Genomic DNA, 23,979 nt, shown 5'->3' with positions numbered 1-23,979 from the left:
CCCCCCCCCCCCCCCTCCCTAGAATAACTGAGGTTTATGAAGAGCATCAACCCTGTAATAGTGAGTTGTCTCATAATATCACTAAGTGCTAAAGGTTTCAGTGAATGTATTTACCACGCTCCTTCATCCAGGCAGTCAGCATTCCAACAAAGGTTGCCATCACATTGCCTCCATTCAGTAAAGCTGCCACTGCCAAATAGGAGCCACTGAAGTAAGGGAAGTAGGAGTTGGGTGACAACGCATCAGGCACACAGGCAGGTATGAAACCAGCAGGCATGGCAAAGGCTAATTGAGCTGAAGTGCTAATGTTGAGTACTGTGGATGATATTAGTGGGGTTGTTAGTGGTTGTTTGTTTTTCATTCAAAAATGGATGCCTGTTGCCTCAATCTGAAATTCATATCATGGGAGTGATGATGTTTTATGCTTTCTGCTTTGTACGATAATTCAGATCATGGGAATAATGGCTGTTAACATATCATTTTTGTCTCAATTTAAAGTTAGGTTGCGTGTAACGTTCTGTTATATATGTTTTCTTATGGCGTTTGTATTGTATACAGTTTGCATACCTGTTTCTTTCATGCTCCAACCTCTTTGCCTTGTTCCTTTCATAATACTTTTGCTGCTTTGAAACTGTGTTTTTCTCCCCCTTCTCGACAATTTGTTTTGTTCTTTCACAAATATTCTACGTCTGTAGATTTTGCTACGTTTACTAAGTAAATTCAGTGAAACAGCTGACGCTTGATACTCTCCAGTCTCAAGATGCTGTACATTTGCACCAAGGGAGTTTGGCTGTTGTCTATGGTTTTCAGATGTGAACAATAATGGCATGAGCTCATATACCCATTCATCAGCAGCTGATTCCACCAGGGCCCAGAATACAAGCAGTCGACCAATCATATCACTCAAGTTAGCAAAGGTCAACATCACAGCAGTGCCATACTCAGCATGGAATCCATCAGGTGTTCTAGAATGGGGATCAAAAAAGCCATATCTACCACTGTTGTCCCTAAATACAGCAATTGTAAGGCTACCTATGGTTAGCAATGCATGGCTTACATCAGAAGACAGACAAAGCAGTCTTTCGGAGAGCTTAAGGAAGTCTGTGCCATCAGGTCCAACTTGTCTCAGATATCCATATCGTGGCAGGTTCTTAACAACATGATAGGTCTGTCCATGGATTTCTACATTGTCTGGAAGCTCATCAAAAGCTATGTGAGCTGGTGCAATGCGGTCCCCACTGCTCAACCTTTCCTGTACACTACTATACATCAAGTTTCCTCTTTGCAAGATGTAGTCAAGATCAGTGGTGGTCAGCACAGTTTGGTCATGAAGTACAGCAAGAAATGTCAGTGAATTGCAAGTGCACTGCTTGTTCCTGTTACACCCATACCTCGCATCACCTTGGCTATGAGATGCTTGAACACAGCTGATGCCGTTCTCACTACGCTCCATCTCCATGCGGGCTGCACAAGGTACCTCATCTACCTGCATTTGTGTCTCACTCAACTCATCCTGGGTAAACGAAGGCTGACTTGGTGTTTCAACTTCAGAGAGGTCCAACTACCGCCAGCGTCGTTTCTGTGCTTCAGAACGCTTTTCCTTTCGACCCATTCTTTCAAACTTTAATGACAACTTCTGCAACTAAATGTATTTGATAACACTGAATGTATTATATGTAGTTTATTGCTTGCAGTAGAATAATATACAGTATGATTATTTACAGTCTACTTAAAAATGTAGTGAACTTCTCAACTTCAGAATATATGTAACTCTGTTCAGAAAATGTATGTCACACTGTTGAACACAGACAATATGAATAGCAATGAGAACTGATTTATATCAATGGTAATGCAGAATGATAATGCAGAATAAGAGGTCGCCAAGCTACAATTGAGGTCGCCAATTTACAATATGAGGTCGCCAAGACACACAAAAGGTCGCCAACACATAAAACAGTCTTGCTGTGGGAAGTCTTGATAAAGGAGATCTTGAAAAAGGAGGTCTTCTTTTTTCTGTGAAAACATAAATACATGGGACAAAAATACATATTTATGTGGCAAGTTACTTGAAATGCAAATCTGCAAAACCTCATTCCAAAAATGTGGTGCACATCCTTAGTTTGACTAAAATATCTCAATTAACAAGCAACATGTTCATGACAAAGCATTACCCACACACACAGATGTTCAGGGATGGAAATTAGCACCCGCTACTCGCCAAATGCAGGTGAATTTGCAAATTTGATCAACCTACCCCTCCAAAATGGCAGGTAAACAAAGGGGGAAATTAACAAACATAATTGACCCTATTCAATCGTTCAGTGGAAAGTGTTCACAGTTCAAATGGTTAGGACAAAAAAAAATATTTTCAAGTTATTAAACTTGCTTGGAAACGAGATACATGCATTTACTGTAGGCGAATATCTTCAATTAACAGCTGGGTGTTCACACTTACATTAGCTGTAGTATATTTACTTTGGTAAGTATAGCTTATTACGGTGTGTGTGTATGCCTTGTTGACTTACACTTAATTCTCAGGGAAAACTTTTTTGCACAGAGGCTGCAATACAATTGGCCTGGAACAGGCCTAATAGACAGAACAGAACAAATACAATATCAGTTTCAAACACTTTGTAAAACAAGCAATGGCTATAAATGTTCATAAGCATTTAATGTACAAAACATTATATAGTAAACTAGACAAAGAGCTAACTTGTCCAGACCAACATGAATCTCCAAGCAAATCGAGCTAGAACAGGACAAAATATTGGGAGCGTTAATGTACAATAATAAAATAAATGAACATCCCTTATAGACAAAAAAAGCTTATTGATACTAAGGGCCTGATTTACTAATATGCGAGCGCTGCTTAATCTGCGTTTGCATATTAACGCACAGTGTTTTTGCGCATTTTCCATGGTATTTATCAAGCCAGATCTGCGCTGGGCAAACTGTGCTTACTCCGCCCTTTAAAGAGCCTGATTTACTAACATTGATTTGCGAACGCATCTTAATCTGCGCCTTTGCCAGGCGCACATTAAGGCACAGTGATTCCCCGCATTTTCCGTGATATTTATCAAGCCAGATACGCGCTGGGCAATCATTATTTAGCGCACCGTTAAAAGACTGGAGAACTTGCCAGCAAGTTACTGCCACCATGGAGAGTCGAGGAAGAAAAATCTAAGGTTCAGCGAATAGATAGCGAGATAGATATATTGGTTCACGTTCGCTCAATCACTGAACCTGATTCAATGGGTTATATTGTTGTTTTGCCTGCCATCACCTACAGCGAGATGTTTAAAAGAATACGATTACAAATAATATGCTATTGGTGGCATTAATGCATAAACTGTCTATTATAACAATATAGATGTGTACATGGCGAGATTAATACGTTCTACAAGGGACATGGGTTCACTACAATATATCCCCACTGAAACAAATACATTTACCAAGTAGCCAGGCCTCTCCAATCATGGATAGATGGCACTATTCCGGAAGATAAAACTGTCATGGACAGACCACTACCACGTAAGTAATGGTCATGTTGGCATCACATATGACCTGGACATTCATTGAATATGTGTGCTTTCTGTTTCGGTAAACGTGTTCGTGGATTGAAGGTGGGACTGTTTGCATGTGGGTGCGATCAATTTCTCCAATTACGTTCGGAAAGTTTAATTTCATATATATGAATATATGAATTATACGAGTTGAAAAAAATATTTCTGTTCGCTGTCTCGGTCTATAGCTTTGCCTTGCTGCTGCCATATCAACGTTTTCAGACTCAGTGGAACTGCACTTCCTGGTTAAGACGTGCTTTTATGAGGCGGAGAATTAGCCTGCAAATCAGAGATGTGCGCTCGCCGGGCAGTTTAGTAAATACCACGCAGTTCATCATTAGGCGCACTCCTCCCATTAAATAGCGCTTCACGCCTACGTTACCACCCACGTTTCCGAACCATCCCACCTGTTTGCAGGTACACACCCTCAAAGCGTTAATATGCGACTCTACTCAAATGCGCCCCCTTAGTAAATACCTTTTTATGTTTACGACCGCTATTTTACGCCAGAAATGGGCGCAATCCTGTTAGTAAATCAGGCCCTAAGTGATCAGAGTATCACAGATGACCAATACTGTGTCATTTAATGCACCGTTTATTATTTCAAGCATATCTGCTGTTGATCGTTGGTGTCCACATGTGTAAGCGCATCAAAATTGCCCTTCTACAGAGTTGCAGCTGATATGAAAATGTGATCATAGAAAATGTTACAGGTTCAGTAATGACCACTACTGACCAAATTAAAACATAAACAATTGTATGCATACAGTAGGAGTAAATATTGATATGGCATTACAAATGTGTATTGCCATCAAAAATACCCAACATACAATATTTTATCAAGTACTCATTTCAAGTAACACAGGATTGTGAAACAACGGCAAACATACCAAGGTGTGTATGCATTCTTGATACAGTACATCACATTACTTACTTTCTTAGGAAGGAAGGAAGGAAGGACGTCTCTTCTCTTTTCTGTGAATAAGGGACAAAGATACATGGCAAGTTACATGAAATGCAAATCTGCCAAACCGCATTAAAAAAAAAATTGGTGCACATCCTTAGGTAGACTAAAATCTCTCAATTAACTAGCAACATGTTCAGATCAAAGCATTACCCACACAGACAGATATACTCTTATCTGTACACCATTACAAGATCTTAATGAAAAACATCAACCATGTTATATAACCAGTCAGGGATGGAAATTAGCCCCTGCTACTGGTCAAATGTAGGTGAATTTGCTAATTTGATCAACCTACTTCTCTAAAATGGCGTGTAAACAAAGGGGGACATTAAGAAACATAATTGATGCCATTCAATCGTTCCGTGGAATGTGTTCACAGATCAAATGGTCAGGACATGAAAGGGTATTTTCAAGTTATTAAACTTTACGAGCTTTGAATGCATAAATACATAGATTTAATGTAGGCTAATGTCTTTATTTAATTAACAATAGCAAGGCTATTTGTTTAAATTCTTTGTTGTAGCCTATACGTTCATTTCGCAAAGAGTTCATTTGTGCCGACTACTTTTAACAAAATGCATTTGTTTGATGAATAGCATTTTGTTTTGAGTTCTATTGCTGTTTAGAAACTAGATCATTATATGGCTGTTCTGTTCTATGGCTGTTCTAAACATAAAACCTAAGACATTGCTAATATCTAATGCACAGTAGTTTTAGCGCATGTAAAAGACAGCAATAAAAGTTATACTTGGGATTGATATTTCGGAACCACAGGGAAACCTTTTAACTATAAACCGTTAGCGACTAAAGCTATAACACTAAGTGGAACAAACTAACCAGAGCATATAAAGACTTAGCGCTACCTTCCACGACTACCTGTGGAAATATTATATGACAAGAAACCCAGTCTTAAACGTTTGGGTTTTGTTGCTTTTAACCCCGTTATACTTGACCGTGATGTCCATGGCTCTGTTCCGATATCCATACCCTCCGTACCTACCAGTTCCTGAACGTTATCATTACCTCAGACAACCTGTTGGAGCCAACAAGTAAAATGTACCTTCACTATAGCATTATTTAAGAAAGCCACACACGTCGACGCTAGCTAGCAATCGGAATTGTATTACACGTAATTAACGTTACATTCAACTGTAGACGTCACTTATATCACAACTTACCTTTGCTGTGATGCACCAATAAGAAACGATATTAATATCCGCAATTAATTCTGTTATTTAAGACAACGATATACGATATAAATCTCTAGGCAGATTCTCCAACCAGTTGTGAGCTGTAAGATCAGCAATGTGGGAGGAAGGCATGCAGCGCGCCTGCCCTGGATACAATTCTGCTGAGAGATATCATACAGAATTGGACCAAACAGCTGAGCATCGAAATTAGTCTACATATCACACCTGCTGGTCTCTAGTGGAGACTAGAGGAGGGAACCAGAGCTGTGAACAATCAGAGCTCAGACCTCACACCTGCTGGTCTCTAGTGGAAGCCAAGGAGGGAGGTTTACACACTGCAAACACACAGAGAGAGTTCCCACAGCCATCCTATGGATTGGATCACTGTGCCCATGTTTAAACATAGAGTGCATCTAACGTACTTCATATCAGTAGTGTACATCATTTTGTAGTAGTATAGTAGTTTATCTATTTTGGGCTTTTATGCCTTTATTTGGACAGGACAGTGAAGAGTTGTGGACAGGAAGCGAGGTGGAGAAGACATGGGGAGAGGATTGGGAGAACGACAGCAGGCCAGAATCGAACCTGTGTCCCCACGGGCAATGAAGCCCATAAATGGGGGGGCTTATTGGCTTGCGCCTCAGTGTCCCCCTGTAGTATAGTAGTTTTAATAGGTTGTTATCATGAATATCCAATTGGTTATACTGTTTGGTTATATTCTACCCACACTGGTTGTTATACTGATTGTTAATAGTATACACACACACACGCACATAATGCCTGTGGAAATCAGACTCTGTCCCATCTCTCCCTTCATTTCTCTAACTGACTGGAGATTCTCTCCTCACATTTACCTCAGTATGACCAGGATTCAGGAACATGTCATGTCTACAAGGTGTGCATATCGCCATGTTGTGGAAATCACCTTAAATGAAACAGGTGAGACAGATCTTCGGAATTCAGTTAAAAGTTTATTATCGATAAAATTACACGTATGCAGAACGTCAAATAGTACATAGAGGAATTAATTTACCTCAGAACACTTCTCTAGATCCAATATAACCATCCTAGTGCTGTCTATGACATTGAACTCAAAATTTGTGATATGAATAAGATGTGAATGACAATGATCTGTTACCATATCTGTTCAACTGACTCGGGTCCTTTTGCTTATCAACCTACTAGAGACCTTCAGTGGGACATGTGTACACTGAGTACCAAAGAAGGGAAAGACTCTCTCATTGAAAGGGTGTGTGAAAGTGTGTAGATGTGTGTTCTTATCAGGGTCAGTGAATGACAACTTTCCGTTGCCCCAGTCTAGCTGCACTCTGATCCTTTGGGGTTTCTGCTGTACTTTAATGGGAAAACCTTGACCAGCTAATAATGCGGTAGACATTGCTCTATATTCACCCTGATTGTACCCCACATACCAACATCCACTTGAAAGGCCAATATCTCCCTTCCTCCCAGCTACCTCGGTCATAATACCCACATCCCAATGCCTGTTGTCCCCAACCTCCACATCCCAGCAGTGTGTCCCTGAGTTAAAGCTCTCAGAGCCCAGGATGTTGACCCACTCATCAAATCTCTCTGGGTTGTCAGGCAGCTGCTGTGCTTCTTTACTGTACATCACGCTGGTCAGATCCTCAGACAGGATGAGTGTTGGGTAAATAGTGTTGGGATCCAGAGTCACAGGAGCTACAAAGAGAGAGAGAGGGGACACATGAGAATTCAGTCAAGACTTAATTGTTATTTCCATTTGTGTGTGTGTGTGTGTGTATGTTTTCAAACTACTCAAATTGGTTTACTAACATTCACACCAATTCAAAATTGTGTTAATTGGAAAGTTCACTATTTGAAGCCAGTGGATACATGGGTTAAAAACACTGAACGTGACACCACCCTGTGAGGGAAAATGCTTGTCTGGGAATTCCCCGCCCCTTCACTGCATTTCATTTGCTCAGTTAGTCTGGCGAAGTACTAAATGGAGGTCCACTTCACTCACGTAATTGGACAAGCCTTTAACCAATCAGACCAACGATACTATACAACGATCGGTAATAAAGCAAACACATCTTTTTTCTGTATGAATTGTTCCAGAGCAGGTTTCTGTTCTATTTTCTGTTCTAAGAAAACTTGCCTTTGAAATCATCCAAGACAGCCGCGAGAGCAGTATATAGTTTTGCTGTGCTTTCTCTTTGCTTTCGGTTTTGTTACCTTGACGTGGTTATTTTAAATCCGCCAATGGCGTGCCGGGTAGCCAAAAGCCAGTTTGTGATTGGTTCCAGAGAGTCTGGAAATGTTGAAATGAACGGCTATCCGAAGTTTGCCAGACCCACTTCAGAGGCAAAATCAAATTGGCCGGAGAAGAGGGGCGGGACTTCCCAGACTAGGAAAATGCAGCTCTTCAAAGAGAAAGAAGGATGCAGTGCAGTGCAAGGCCTGCAGTGATCTTCAAAGAGAAAGAAGGATGCAGTGCAATGCCTGCAGTGATCTTCAAAGAGAAAGAAGGATGCAGTGCAAGGCCTGCAGTGATCTTCAAAGAGAAAGAAGGATGCAGTGCAGTGCAAGGCCTGCAGTGATCTTCTGGACCAGTGTTGTTATATCAGTTTCAACTCGAAATGGAATTTATTGTTAAGACAATTTTGACTCGAGCTGACTCAAACCAATCTGCATTCACTACAAGAATAGGTCACGTAAGTACAGAAGTATAAAAGATGTTATCATACAAAATTAAGTTTGAGCAAAAGAATCAGGATAATATAATTTGTCTATTTTGCTGTATTGTGATATTCATTCCAACATACAATAGAACATTCCCAGCCCCTTCAACCACCTGTTCCCTAACCTTACACTCATAATGAAGCCAGAGCTATAACCTCTGTTATGGTCTTAACGGAGTTGAGCAAAGGGCCTGCGTGTCACACCAGAGGCAGGATGAAAGAGTATGAGGAGGTTTGATCACCACTCCAGTCTCCAGCACTGGACTCACTCCTGGAACTCCATGCTGTAGATCATGGGTCGGGAACCTATGGCTCGCGAGCCACCACTGGCTCTTTTGCTGACGGCCGGGGCTCTCGGAAGAAATGGGTTGGAGAAAAATTCGGAGAAAAAAAACGTGTAATCAATGGATCAGCCTAGGCCTAGTAGAAGGCTTAAGTAACAGTCAATACTAGTTATATTAAAATGACAAGGCTTCGTGGCAAATACGTAGGTCTATCTGAGTTATTTAATTGAACTCCCTGCATCCCTGGTGTTTCTATCGCGATTACGAAATAGAGGTTGCCGACCTGACCTCGTCTGGCATCTGGGTGGGCAAGTTCAAATCACTGAACGATCAGCTGGAAGGAATCGCACGTCAGCGAGCACAGCTTGCGAGCAAACACAAGTGGACTGACATGGGAAAGCTTCCATCTCAAGACGAACTGCTTCTAAAAACTTGGAATGAACTGCCCATTAAATACCGCACATTGAAATATGTTAGTATTGCTGTTCGGTTCCACTTATGCATGCGAATGATAAATCTTTCTCGCATATGAAAAATATAAAGACGAACCTGCGCTCGCGTTTAAACGACAAAAGCCACAATGCTTGCATGAAGCTTCACCTCACTGAATATGAGCCAGACTACAAGGCCATCAGCAAGTCTAACTTCATGTCGTTGTTACGCTGTAACGTTGTTAACTTCTGTCATTTCCCAAAGCCATTTACATTTCAAGTTACTAGTACAATAACTTTTAAAACTAGTAGAAAATGTATTTAAAAGGCACCCAGTGCAACTTTCGAGGCTTAAAAATAAACATTCAATTTCTAGTCTTTTTTACACGTAGTAAGTTTCAATAACTCCATACTAGGGATGCAAATGATTAATCGACTTTAGATTAATTGTCGATCAAGAGGTTGCTCGATCAAAATGTATTAATCACGATTAATCGCTAGAGGGCGCTAGCGCGAGAGATCGGTTGAAAACAAATGTTCTCTGTGTAATGCGGTATTGAAATACAATAGTTCCACTAGCTCACTCAGTTATCATTTGAACACCGTGCATGCTGCTGTCCTTCATGGCACCAACAGTTCACCTGGTCAACCTAAAATCACAGCTACACTGTATTATACCTTCTCTCTCTTACTGCCGCGAGTTAAGGCTTATAGTCTTAAAACTCAGGTTAGATATTAGCTCGTTAGCGGGCTAGCTCACTGAGACTTAATAGAGTTAGCTACCTAGCTCGTTAGCGGGCTAGCTCACTTTGCTATGAACGTGAATATCTCTGTCTACTCCCGCGCTAACGTGTGCCCGCGAGTTTGGCTCATGAGAGTTAGTAAGTAAGTATGAGTTGAGTTGGCTATTTAGCTTGATAGCGGACTAGCTCACTCAGGCTTAATGATTAGATACCTAGCTCGTTAGCGGGCTAGCTTACCTTTGCCTGATGGCTTGTCATTAAGAATGTAACTACTCTATCCCTCACTACCGTGAGCGCGAGTTAAACTTTAGAGAGTTGTGTTGGTTATTAAGCTTGTAATAGCCTAGATGCAGTTTCTTCATAATCTATAGGCTCAATAATATTCTGTTTGGCTCAATTTAATTTCTTCTATTCTTTTTTGTTTTATGTCTGTTTCAAATGCAAGAACTGAGCCAGTCCATCATTTATTTCTTTTTTTAAATTAATGAATGGATTTTGTTATACCATAAAAAACTTTTCTGCTTTCTTTTCCTAATGCATAATTACTTGAGGAATGTATAATAGAATAGAATAGAATAGAATTATCATAATGTAATGTAATATAATAATAACTCAACTATTTAGCTGGTATTTTTAAAGGTCCTATTGAAGCACTGAAACTCAGGTGAAAAACGCCGCTTATCAATTAATCGAAAGTCGATCGATAACATTATCAACTAATGATTAATTAATTAATCGATAATTTGCATCCCTACTCCATACCATTACATATCGAAATTCAAGGAGCAGAGATGAGACATCGTTGTGTGGTGAGAACTGATAGAAAATCCATTTTCTTTATTTATTGGTGCCGCAATAAATAAAGCAGGGTTCCAGTCAATGGAAAAATTGCCCCTCCCCACCGGCGATTGTTGTTGTTTACGATTTTCTATCAGTTCTCACCACACAACGACGTCTCATCTTTGCTCCTTGAATGTCGATATGTAATGGTATGGAGTTATTGAAACTTATTACGTGTAAAAAAGACTAGAAATTGAATATTTATTTTTCATTGAATGTTTATATAAAGTTGCACTGGGTGCCTTTAAAACAACTCTGTTGAATAAAAGTAACTGTTAGTTAAATATCCAAACTTTTTCTCGTAACTGTCTTTTGGTGGCTCTTCTGAGATACAATTTTTTTTTTTTTTTAAATGGTAAAAGTGGCTCTCCAGGCAAAAAAGGTTCCCGACCCCTGCTGTAGATCAACATGATGAAAAGGAAAAAAGCCTCCACCTACATGGGATGGGAGCTGATCTCCCTGCTGTGTGGCCTCATGTAAAACCTGCTAAACAGCAAAGAGCTCAGCCTGCAGCTCAGAATGTCTGTGGCGTCAATACACCTAAACAAGACTAAACGAGAACTGTGAGCAGAAATGAGAATGTGTGTGTGTATTCTGAATAATGTCCCTCATGGCCCCTCATAATAATGCGCAGCATAACTCACTGTATTGAACAATCTCTTTCATCTTCTCCCAGACTCTGAACTTCAGGTTTCCCAGGTGTTTTGCCACATTGATCAGAGCTGCTGAAACCCTCTCTGGATCCTGCAGTTTGCACTGGACTCTGGAATAACATTCAGGAGTCAGTGCTGCTGTGGGTCTGGGTTCAGAACCACAGAGAAGAGAGAGACAGGAGGCAGATCACTCACCTCTCCACTGTGCTCTTGTAGTTCTGTGAAATTAAAGAGGAAGTTGGGTTAGGCATCATTGCTCCACATCTTAGTCAAGTCTATCAAAAATATTTGCTCATGTTTGGATAGCCTGAGTGTGTGTTTGTGTGTGTGCCCAAAATTATCAGAAATCAAACAACCAGTATTTAACCTTACTAAATTAGGTTAATAATAACTTAAGGGGAGTGTGTGTGTGTGTGTGTGTGTACGTGTGTGTGTGTGTGTGTGTGTGTGTGTGTGTGCGTGCGTGTTTGTGTGTGTTTGTCAAATAGAGGGTGTGTGTGCTCGAATGTGCTTGAGTGTGCACTGTTAGGAGTGCGCCAGAAAGAATGTGTGTGTCTGTGTGTGTGTTCCTTATTTCCACGTACATGTGTGTGAACGTCTGTTAACATACATGTGATGTGTGTGTGTGTGTGTGTGTGTGTTCCTTATTTCCGCGTACATGTGTGTGAACGTCTGTTAACATACATGTAATGTGAACAAAGGACGAGTCTAAGTGAAGCACAATGTCTTCTCCTTGTGTGTGCAGCTATGTTAAGAGTATGAGTAATCTGTGTGATTTTGATGCCAGGTTAGAAGAGGGAAATGGCTAGTAATGCATGCAAGACTGTCCTCTAGTTCAGGGGGCGAAGTAAAGGTGACATCAAGCTGAAGTTACATATTGATTAGAGGAGAGGCTGACTGTTTACGCAAGTTCCTGATTAAAATCACACAATGGACACATTCCAGGTGTTCCAACTGTTTGTTTGTGTATGTGTGTGTGTACATGTGTGAGTGTATGTTGGGATCTTTCTCTTCCTCATCTCATCATAAGCATGAGGTTTACTCTGTAGACTCCATAATCAGATGTTGGTGTTAGAGGTTCACTAACAAGGATAAAGCATGGGCCCTACCTGCAGGAATGTGATGTCATCAGCTCCAATCTCCTCCTCTATGGCTCTGATTGAGTCTGAAAGAGATGAGATCTCTCTGCTCATCTCCTTAATCTTCTCCTTCATCATCTGCCTCTTCTGCTCCTCTTCCTCCCTCAGTGCAGCTAACCTGGCTGCCTCTTCAGCTCGTAGAAACTGGTGAAGGTTCTCAAACTGCTCCTTGATCAGCCTCTCTGTGTGTTGGGCCTGGACCTGTAATAGCACATGTCATCGCATAAAGGTGTCTTAGTTGATATATGATATGAGTTTATGTTATATGTAGCGTTGTTTTAAAAGAAACAATACATAACTCTTACTCTTATGTGTTGGGCAGTTGCATCACTGGTTGTTTTAACTTGTTTAAAGTTGTCCAGTTTCTCCTGTAGGAGCTTCAGTTTGATCCTTAGTTCTTCCTGTTATGAACACATAATACAATAACACATTATTAGGTATTAACTGTCAACATTTCTCTATACGTCTCGATGTTTGGCTCAGTAGCTGATTGTGCTGATTGTGATCCATTAGATGGCTCTGCTCTCCGCAGTGTTAATAGTGCGCTGAGGATGACATATTTACATATACGTTTAACACACACATATACTGTACATATTGTGATGAACGAGCATGTATATTTTATTTCTACTTCTTTGTTTATTTATTTTCACACGATTATATATGTTATTTCGTCATGTCGTCAATGGGGGGTTATTTAGAACACTGGGTGATTAAAAATGAAGAGGTCACGAAGAGGTCAACCGGGGAACTGGCGTTGGAGACAAGCACACAGACCGGGAGCGTGGGTTTCTCCACCGTTGGACTATTAAGGACTAGGGATGCGTACCGGTACGCCGGACCGGTTCTGGACTTGTAAAAACTTTTAGGTTCAGGTCCAGAAAAACCGAAACCCCAGTGATTCGGTACTGGACTTGTAAAAAATCTAGCACTCACATACTATATCCTACTATATTTTCGTTCTAGACCACCTTGAAATTCGCGGTGGAAAAAGACATTCCTATACTGTTACGCACCCAGACCGAAATGTCACGCAGATTTCGGTGCCTGAGCCGATTTAAATAAATAACAGCAACAAATCATGCAGCTAAATCTTGAAAACTTATGTAAAATGTTGTCTTATAAACATGAATTATTTCAGGCTGCAACATGAAACACAGGGGCTGCTTCCAAAACAGTAGAAAACTAGCGATAGCTAACTAGCAGTAACGTTAGTGGTGTAAGTATGATTTGTATGAATTATTTTGTATTTTTTTGCCAGGCAGATTTCGTGGGGCACATTTACAACTGCCCTAGCTCCCACTATAAACGTTGTCCTGTGTCGCTCATTGGTGTTTTCATAGCAACAGTCGTATGACAATGAAGAGCAGGCAGCATGTCACAGAACAAGAACAAACAGAGCTAGCCATAAACCTTTTAACAGAGAAAATACCGAAAGGTAAACGGTCAAAAGTGTGGCTGTATTTTGCACAAAAAGATTCATACATCGCGACGTGCAGCAAATGCAACACAACAATTGCGTGTAAAGAGGAGAGAAGGTCAACAGCAAATCAGCAACCTCAGACTGACAAATAAACGGAGATCACAGCAAAACGTATAATAGTCTCTTAAAGGGGCAGTGCACATTTTCTCGTACTCAGTGTGTTCAAGTAAAAAGATTAACTATAAACAGATAGAAAAAATCGATATAAACAAATCAGAAATGGTGAAATTTCATTAAAATAAATAATACACTACAAACAAAATAATACATTTTTGACTCCAAAGGCAAATATGCTCATATTTTTGCAAAATGAGTTTGAAGCTGTAGTGTGTGCAGAGTGTGTGTGTGTTTGTTTTTTGTACTTATTTATATTTATTTAAGTAGACTATAAACTGTTGTTTACAGTTAATATAATGTTCATAGTTTGAAGTAAAAAAAAAAAACCCTGTAGTTTGAAGCCAAATGTTTTGTATGTATTTATATTAATAGTATACTTTAAACAGTTCATATATTCAAATATGCCATGGGTTCGGGTCCGGACTTATTAGGTCCGGACCTGAACCTAAACCTCTGGATTCGAATTCGGACCTGAACCTGAACGTGGGTTTAGGTATGCATCCCTATTAAGGACTTAACCTTTTCCACACGGATTACTCCAGATTTTCTTCTTTGGATATTTGTTCTTTGGATGGACATAAGATCACCGTGGACAATGGACAATACGCATGTGGTGGTCGGTATTTTGTGAGTAATGCGTGACAATTTGTCACCGCAATTTTTGTTTGTTTGTTTGGGTTTAAGAATACAGAAACGTTTGAGACACTTATGAGCGTGAGACTATGTTTATTGTGAAAGACAATCTGAAGACTTAAGGTAAACGTAATAATATATATACACATTAAGATATAATAGACTTCATGTCAAGGGAATCAATAATGAATTTAACTATTTTGCTTTGTTCTTAATAATAAAAGCTCTTAGTTAAATGTGAAATTGTTTATTGTTTTATGCCCATCAATAATGTTAAACCATTTTTTATATAAATACATTGTTAAGTGATTATGAATGGTTTATGATTTTTTTTTTTACTTTTTTTTACATTACATTCTAAAATGGTTACAATGAAACCATTTATTTCGGTAATTTTGATATCTTGATCAAGGTGATTCCAACAGTGTTCAAGGCAATATGATAACTGTAATTGTAAAAGGTGTTTTTGTACAGTAGGTGCAGACTTATGGAGAGGAGGTCATGCAAGACGGTTCATCGGTAGAGAAGAAAGATGACAAAAGGGACATGATGACATCTAGTGGTTTGAGATGAACACTACAGCAACCACACGACTATCAGCTGAAGTGGGTTTCTGAGTGATGTTTTACCAAGAAAATCTATATGGTTTTCCAACGTCATTGACAATACGAAAACAAATAATGACAACTTATCCTACCTTACGCTCAGGTGCTGCTTCACTGATAGGACTGAAGTTGTGGTTATTGTGGAGTTTTGAGTCTCGGCAGACCAAACACGCAAGCTGTTTGTCATCTCCACAGAAAAGCTTGAGTTCAGAACGGTGCAGACTGCAGACTGGTTCTCTATGACTGTTCTCCTCTCTCTGTTGAAAACTCTCACACAAGTTCTTTAGAACCAGGTTGAGAGGATACTGCTCTTTTGAGCACCTTCTCCTGCAGATTGGACATTCCCTGGAGCCTTTCGTTTCCCAGAACTCCTGCAGGCAGCAGTAACAGATGCTGTGAGTACATTTCAGAATAACAGGATCCTTGTAGATATTCAAGCACACAGGACAGGAGAAATCCTCTTCTGAAAAGGACTTGGAAGCCATTTGTCTGGTAGTTGCAGTTGCGCTCCAACTATGCCTAACAGTCTTTGCGTTCACCTTTGTTTGAAAACCCGCGAAAATTCACTGAAATAAAAGAGAGAATGTTTCAAGACATATTCCAGTCTTCACCGCCACTGTTTCTTGTCTATGTGTTTATCTTCTCCGTAAATACAGCATATGCTGTGGCAAAGGACTGATGGTTTCCCCCTAAAAGGCTGGCCACGTGAACAGCAGCCCTTTCGATACTGCTGGGTGGTTCTGTGGTTAGTGCATGCACCCCTTATAGGCGGCAAGGTGAAGCGCGAAAAGTCCTTTAGAAAATGAATGCCGCTCCACTGTCTGGCATCTACACAATCTTTAGCTTATAAAAAAGAACGAGTCGTGGTTAGTTACCAAAAAAAAGTTAGTCGCTGAAATTTCAGTCGATTGTCTATATGGCTTTGTTTTATGAAGAACTAGAGTCTTCAGAGCGTAATAAGATTTTTGTCGGTAGCCGTGCCACGGTTCGACATGTGATCATGCTACACCAATTAAATTAGGTAGCTGCTTTTTGTCAACAAAGTGGCAAGATGGCGACCACCACTGCGGACGACAACTACAGACGAGGAAGATAATATACCAAAGCGTCTTAAAAAACTCTTTAAAAAATGGAAGGCAAACGCAAATGCCTATGTTATATGCATATTACTTCAGTCAAGCACGAGAATGTACATCATTTCACCACTGCGATGGAATACATACAGGACAAGCCTACACAAGTGTCTCGGTTTGGAGGGTGAGAACTTCAAACACTGTGTTGATGTGGAGTTTGACAATATTCCTGAGGATGCTGGCTTCCTTCACACGTGCTACCGTAGATTTACGGACAAAATTGCAATCGCAAAGGGGGAAAGACAAAAAAAAGGAGAAGTTTATCTACCTAAGAGGCAATCGAAAAAGGGATCCTCTGTCAAAGGCTGAAACATTAACAGCAGGTAAACACACAAACACACACACACACACACACACACACACACACACACACACACACACACACTGTGGTTGAGTGACTGAAAGGTACAATTATGTGTGAGAGATGTGTCAACAAACTCATTGAGCCATCCTTTTTGTTTCATTAAGGCCAATTGCAGAAAGCTGCCGAGTTAAAGGACAACCAAAGTATTCTTTTGCATATAAAAGACAAAGATTGTTTGGCTCTGGGGGTGCAGTACCACAAAGGCTGTTACAATTGGTACACCAGGTTTTTGACGAAGCCTAAAAAAACCAGAGAAAGAACAAGGAGCTACTAACTTTACATTATATAAGTAAACATTTCATCTGCATTCTGTTGTATGCACACAATCACAACACTTATTCATTTCTTTTCTCCTTCATATGTGTTTTAGGAATGAGCCCATGTTTCATGTCAGCTATACGATATTTAAGTAAACATTTCATCTGCATTCTGTTGTTCAATTCAATTTTATTTGTATAGCGCCATAACATTACAATTGCCTCTAGGCGCTTTACAGAGCCCAGAGCCTAAACCCCCTTAGTGCATGCACAACGGCAACAGGGCCAAGGAAAAACTCCCTGTTGGGCAGGAAGAACCCTTAAGCAGAACCACGCCACATAAGGGGGAACCCATCTGCTTGAGGTTGGCCGGGTGGAGACAGGAAGGTGGGACGGGGGGAAAGCGGAGCGGGGAAGGGTTGTGTGGCAGAAGGGGAAAGGAAGCAACAGGGGTTATACACAGCCAGCATTTGGTCACTGGACATAGTATGTATACAGTATTGTATGTACACACAATCACAACACTTATTCATTTCTTTACTTCTCATTCATATGTGTTTAAGGAATGAGCCCATGTTTCATGTCAGCTATACGATATTTAAGTAAACATTTCATCTGCATTCTGTTGTATGTGCACACAATCACAACACTTATTCATTTCTTTACTTCTCATTCATATGTGTTTTATGAATGAGACCATGTTTGATATCAGCTATACAATATTCTGTGAGTGGATCATTCGCCAAAGGCTGCTTGTCAACCAAGAGGTGCTCAGAATGGACCAGCTGAGGAAGGCCTTCATTGAACTGGTGAAAGCAAATGAAGGTAACAGCAATGCATTTTTCCTCAAGTCCTAATATGTGTCATGTGCAAGTCCAGCTTTACACAACTTGTGTGTGACAGGCATGATAAACTGTTTCTAAGTCTGCAGTTTGCACATACATGTACCAGTTGGCAACCAAGAGAACAGCTGATATGTGTGTGTGTGTGTGTGTGTGTGTGTGTGTGGTGTGGTTGGTGATCTCGTGTGCCTTTCTTGGGCATCTTTGCTGTTAAATGTGCTGTATGGCAGATAGGTTCTGGCCTGTAATGTCTTGTTCCACTCCACCACTCACTTTTCATGATACTCCTGTGACTCTTAAATGTACATTTTTTGTTGTATTGCAGACAGGATATGTTGAAGAGGAGGCTGACTCGTGAGTTCCCCCAGCTGGTGTTTCAAATTCCCACCAAGCGCAACATCTGCAAGCTGGTTTTTGCAGAGACCCTGTCAACCAGTATACTCGTGGACATGCTAACTTCTCCATCAGGTGCAGAAACCACACAGTCTAGTGAGTTGAGCCAGGCAGACAGTGAGACTGAAAAAGGGAAAACAAAATTCCTAACAACCCAAAAGGACGCAAGGACGCAAGGACACTATATACAGCAGCGTTCTTCTTGAAAAGACATCTTAGTGACACTCCTGGAATGACGCAAGGACACTATATACAGCAGCGTTCTTCTTGAAAAGACATCTTAGTGACACTCCTGGCATGTCATGCCCATAGCCTCCAACCTCTGAAAATTTGAATGTCACTGACGCACAAACTGTTGTTCCCCTTGCGCTTTACAATCTAGTAAACTGGATTATAGGCGCCTCTGAGGAGCCAACACTGGATCATTTTGCCAACATTGCTGATGACTTACATTTTAAAGTGCTGTTTGCTTGTTTTCACAGGGACTGGCAACAGGACACGTATCATTGACATTACCCAGGTGTCATCAGCTCTTGGAACCAGTGTGTGTTCAGCCTTGATCTGAATTCACACATTCTCTGGGTGTGACTCCACAAGTGCCTTTTATAGGAAAAAGAAAGACATTTTCTGTTGCATGTGAGAAAGATGAGTACCTAAAGGCATATAAAGTTTTGGTACTAACTTTAACTTGGAGCAGTCAACATTTGCATTTCTTTGCCAGTATGTATGCCACTTATATGATCAGCCAGCTGCTGAAAATGTAAATGAAGCTAGGTACAAGGCTTTCTGTATCGCATAATCAGCCTTGCCAGAATTATCCATTCCCCCTACCATTGATGCCCTCCATCAGCACTGCAAAAGGGCAAACTACCAGGCTGCAGTAATGAGGTCCTGTCTCAAACAAAATATAAGTGCTCCATCGCCTGCTGGATATGGTTGGCAAATAGAGGATGGGAACTTGCACGTCACCTGGATGACTAGAAATCCGGCCCCTGACAGTGTTTTGCATGTGATACACTGATGCTGCAAAGGTGCCTTTGCGACAGACAGATGTTCCTGTTTTTCCGCAGGATTGTGTTGCACAGACCTATGTCATTGCTGTAATTTTGCCAACACAAAAGAATCTGAGGAACTGGAAGATAACTGTCCTGACACTGACAGTGGGGACTGAGTGTCCTTAATCTGTTATTTCTTATTCAGTTTTGTACAGTTTTATATATCATGTTTCGTGTTCATAAAGAGTGTTTTTATGGTTCATCAGTGTTGTTTTCATTTTTGGAAGAGTGAATGAATGAATAAATGAATGAACAAACAGATGGTCATTGTTATAAGTACAATTAGTGCCTTTTATTGATACAATGACACAGGTTTATTTGTCACATACATAGAAATACTGCTGTTTTTTCTGTGGGAGCGTGAAGAAAGAAAGATCAAGATAGCAAAAGGAAGTTTAAAGTGCAGTGTGTGTACAGTCCATGTGCAAGTGTGAAAAAAAGTTGTAAGTGATGTTTATAGTCATTGTGTGTGTTCAGGATACGGAATGCTTGAGGAAAGAAGCTCCTCCTCAGTCTCTCTGTTCTGGTCTTGTAGCAGCAGAGACGTTTGCCTGACCTCAGTGTTTTGAAAAGTCCATGGTCAGGATGTTAGGAATCCTTTACAATACCTTGGGACCTGGTAGGTAGTCTTTTCTTGTAGGTCTCCTGCAGAACATGGAGATGCTCTGATGATGCGGTGCTGCAGTCACAGGCTGTACAGTTCCCATACCAAGTGATGCTGTCAGGACACACAGCTGATGGGTGCGGATGCTCTGAACTTCCTCAGCTGACATAGGAAGTACAGTCTGCCTTGATTTCTTCGGTGTGCTGGGTGTTCACAGTCCATGTTAAACACCCAGTCAATAAGATGTATTCCCATGTATGTCAAACTTGATCTAAATTACTTAACATAAACATAACATAATCGTATATTTGCCTCATTGTTCTTCTTGGACGCGGCTATGTATACAGCACTAATTAGAATTAATGTAGCCCACTTGTGAGGATGTTCAGGTGTCTTCCCCTACTGGTAACGTTTCAACGTTGAATGTAACTACACGGGAGCCGCCATCTTGTCATTCTATTGACAAAAAGCAGCCCTCTCATTGGTGTAGCATGATCACGTGTTGAACCGTGGCACGGAACCCGACAAAAATGTTATTACACTCTGAAGACTCTAGTTCTTCATAAAACAAAGCCATATAGACAATCGACTGGAATTTCAGCGACGAACTTTTTTTGGTAACTAACTGTCATTCCCTTTTGAGCCATAAGGGGTCCTCAGGACTTGTTTATGGTATACAGCACATTTTCTTACTTCACCTGTGACTGATCTGTATGTTACTATTTTCGCCTGAGCCTCGTGACATGTTGGCCTATACAAGCTACCTGTCTGCCCTCATTCTCTTCTCAGTGTTAAGATGTTAGCGGTGAATTTTGTTTTTTTTGACTTACCCTGCTCTGTAACTTGTATACATGAGAACATTTTGGGGATATTTAGGGATGTTCTTTTCCCTTTATGCCAGTTCGTCAGTAAAAGCTGTTAAATTGACTATTGCCTCCGACGTTTGGTCTTTACTTTCAAAGATGCAGCTAAATGCAGCACTGTTGATTATTTATTTATAACTTGACAGATACAAAAAATATATCTTATTTTGGGGGTCACCAGTGGTGCATAGTAATTGAGTAATTGTAGTCTGTTACTGTACTTCAAGATCTTTAGAATTCAAATTCAATAATATTAGCAATTGTTACTGTTAACACTACATTAATATAGAAATGTTATACCCTTTACTCAATTTAAGTTGACACCGATCTTAACTCATTATATTTTGTGCACCACCCTATTTATTGCTCAATGAAAACTCTACAGACCAAATTTAATGTCACAACAAATGTGGCCTTAATTACTTTATCTTTATTACACCAAAATGAATGATATTCAACGACATAAGCTAGCACATGAACACCCATTGAAAGGTTTGGCTGATCAAATAGTCATTGCAGGTGAAGTCATTGGCTAATGTTTATTGGTAAATGTAAACTATTGCACTCATACCAGCATTTCAGAAGGGGGAGAATGCAATGTGTTCACGCTATTATTTTTTCCTCACAATCACTGTTAACAAGATGTCATAATGCTGAACATGTTAAAAGACCAAGTGAAGATCTTAATCTTGGGCCCATATTTTATATGTATTATTTAATCACAGTGAAAATTACAAACCATTATCTTAAGAGTTTGCACTTGCCCTATGAGGGAGTAAACTCACACATTGGGTAAGTTGTCACATTGGAATATCAAACTAAAAATATACAACTAACTGGACTCAACAAAAAGTATCCAACCGTTTGTTGAATCAATCAGAATCAGAGTCAATTCAGAATGCCGTATCTCACAGACTGAGCCTCCGTCTCTTTTGGCTGACTGAACCAGAAACACTTTTTCTCATCTAATGATGAGTCCTCTGTGATGTCACTCTTCTTTGTTGCCCTCTTTTCTGCCATTTGGACATTTTCGTTCTCCTCAGATGTTTTAATTCTCCCCCTGATTTGTGACAAGTTGTAGCCTGGTAACTGAGACAACCTCCCCAAAACTCTCTAATTGTAATCTCTAATCATAGAAACATATTCATGTAAATACTCATACTCAAAAAAAGTTTTATTAAAGAAAATTACATGCAAAAGAACTTACTTTGAAAGTGGAAAAGTGGGAAATGTGTGCTCTCCTCAGCTTGGTCACATGGATCAAAGTTGAAAGGATGTTGATTCATCATTCAATCTAGCTCATTATTTGGATCCGCTCCAAAATTGAAAGGGTTCTATGGTATACCTCTGGTATGTCCAGTCCACCTCCTCCACTTGTGTCCCCGAACCATCTATAACTATTTATAGCGGGATTGGATGCAACAAGGTTAACTGGACTGCAAACTGTACTTGACTGCCCATTTCAAAGCGTGAGGTGTTCAGTGACAGACAGATTATTTGGTCCATCTGAAAGAAGACAGACAGATGGAAGATTGAAAGAAAAAATGAAATGTATTTTCGCAAGAAAACTGTATTATGACCATACAGCTCACAGTCCACTTTTAGATTAAGTATTCAAAATGAGTTGACAGTGTTCATACATTATGTTTAATTAAGTACAGAACTTCAATCAAGGACGGGTGATATAACATATACAGCGGGTGAAATAAGTATTGAACACGCCGCCATTTTTCTCAGTTAATATATTTCCAAAGGTGCTTTTGACATGAAATTGTCACCACATGTTGGTAACAACCCAAGTAATCCATACATACAAAGAAAAAAACCAAATACATTCAGAAATTAAGTAATGTGTATTAATGTGAAATAACACAGGAAAAAAGTATTGAACACATGAAGAAAGGGAGGTGCAAAAAGGCATGGAAAACCAAAACATCTGCTGGAATCTTTCAGTAATTAGAAGGCAATCCGGCCCCTAGTCAGTGCAAATTAATATCCCAACTGATGGCCTATAAAAAGGTGTCTCATTACCAAGGTGTCACACAAGAAGCAACTCATGATTGCTTAAAGCAAAGAGCTCTCTCAAGACCTTTGCAACCTTATTGTTGCAAAACATACTGATGGCATTGGTTACAGATGCATTTCTAAACTTCTGAATATTGCAGTGAGTCCTGTTGGGGCCATAATCCGGAAGTGGAAAGAACATCATTTCACCATAAACTGGCCACGACCAGGTGCTCCTCGCAAGATTTCTGACAGAGGAGTGAAAAGAATTATCAGAAGAGTTGTCAAAGAGCCAAGGACCACTTGTGGAGAGCTTCAGTAAGACCTGGAATTTGCAGGTACAGTTGTTTAAAAGAAAACAATAAGTAATGCACTCAACCCCCATGGCCTGTATGCACGCTCACCACATAAGACTCCATTGCTGAAGAAAAAGCATGTTGAAGCTCGTTTAAAGTTCGCAGCACGAAATTTGGACAAGCCTGTGAAATACTGGGAGAATATAGTCTGGTAAGATGAGAGAAAAATTGAACTCTTTGGATGACATAATGCACACCATATTTGTAGGAGACATGGCACTGCACATCATCCCAACAGTGAAGTTTGGAGGTGGAAACATCATGGTGTGGGACTGCTTTTCAGCATATGGTACTGGCAAATGTCACACAATTGAAGCAAGGATGAATGGAAAAATGTATCAAGACATTCTTAACAAAAATCTGCTGCCATCTACCAGGATGATGAAGATGAAACGAGGGTGGACATTTCAGCAAGACAATGAACAGCCAAGGAAACTCTCAATTGGTTTCAGAGAAAGAAAATAAAGCTGCTAGAAAGGCCAAGCCAATCACCTGACCTGATCCAATTGAAAATCTATGGAAAGAACTGAAGATTTTTGTGTCGGAGACCTGGAGAGGCCTACAAGCCAGAGAGTCTTGCACCTACTGTGAAATCAGACTCATCAGAGAAGACGAACTTAGAAGAACCTCCAGTCCGCTTTTTCAATCCTTATGGTCTTTTACAAACCTCAGCCAGGCAAAGTACAACGTTGTCCCGGAAGAAAAACTTGCTTCCTTTTGCTCTGACAATGTTCCCC

General features: G+C 40.2%; 1 protein-coding gene across 1 annotated transcript; it reads right to left on the bottom strand.

Moving 5' to 3' along the window:
• Positions 1-6,867: 6,867 nt before the first annotated feature.
• Positions 6,868-15,856, bottom strand: LOC308367139 (zinc-binding protein A33-like; the record flags this gene model as incomplete). The annotated part of the gene is made up of 6 exons (XM_080840957.1): positions 6,868-7,418; positions 11,386-11,504; positions 11,590-11,612; positions 12,504-12,734; positions 12,839-12,934; positions 15,464-15,856. The coding sequence occupies 6 exons, from the start codon at positions 15,854-15,856 to the stop codon at positions 6,868-6,870; spliced, it is 1,413 nt and encodes a 470-aa protein (XP_080697083.1).
• Positions 15,857-23,979: the final 8,123 nt, after the last annotated feature.

This window comes from Sprattus sprattus (assembly GCF_963457725.1).
Source record: "Sprattus sprattus genome assembly, chromosome: 6".
In the NCBI taxonomy this organism is placed as follows: Eukaryota; Metazoa; Chordata; class Actinopteri; order Clupeiformes; family Clupeidae; genus Sprattus; species Sprattus sprattus.
This window is presented reverse-complemented; position numbering and strand designations above follow the sequence as displayed.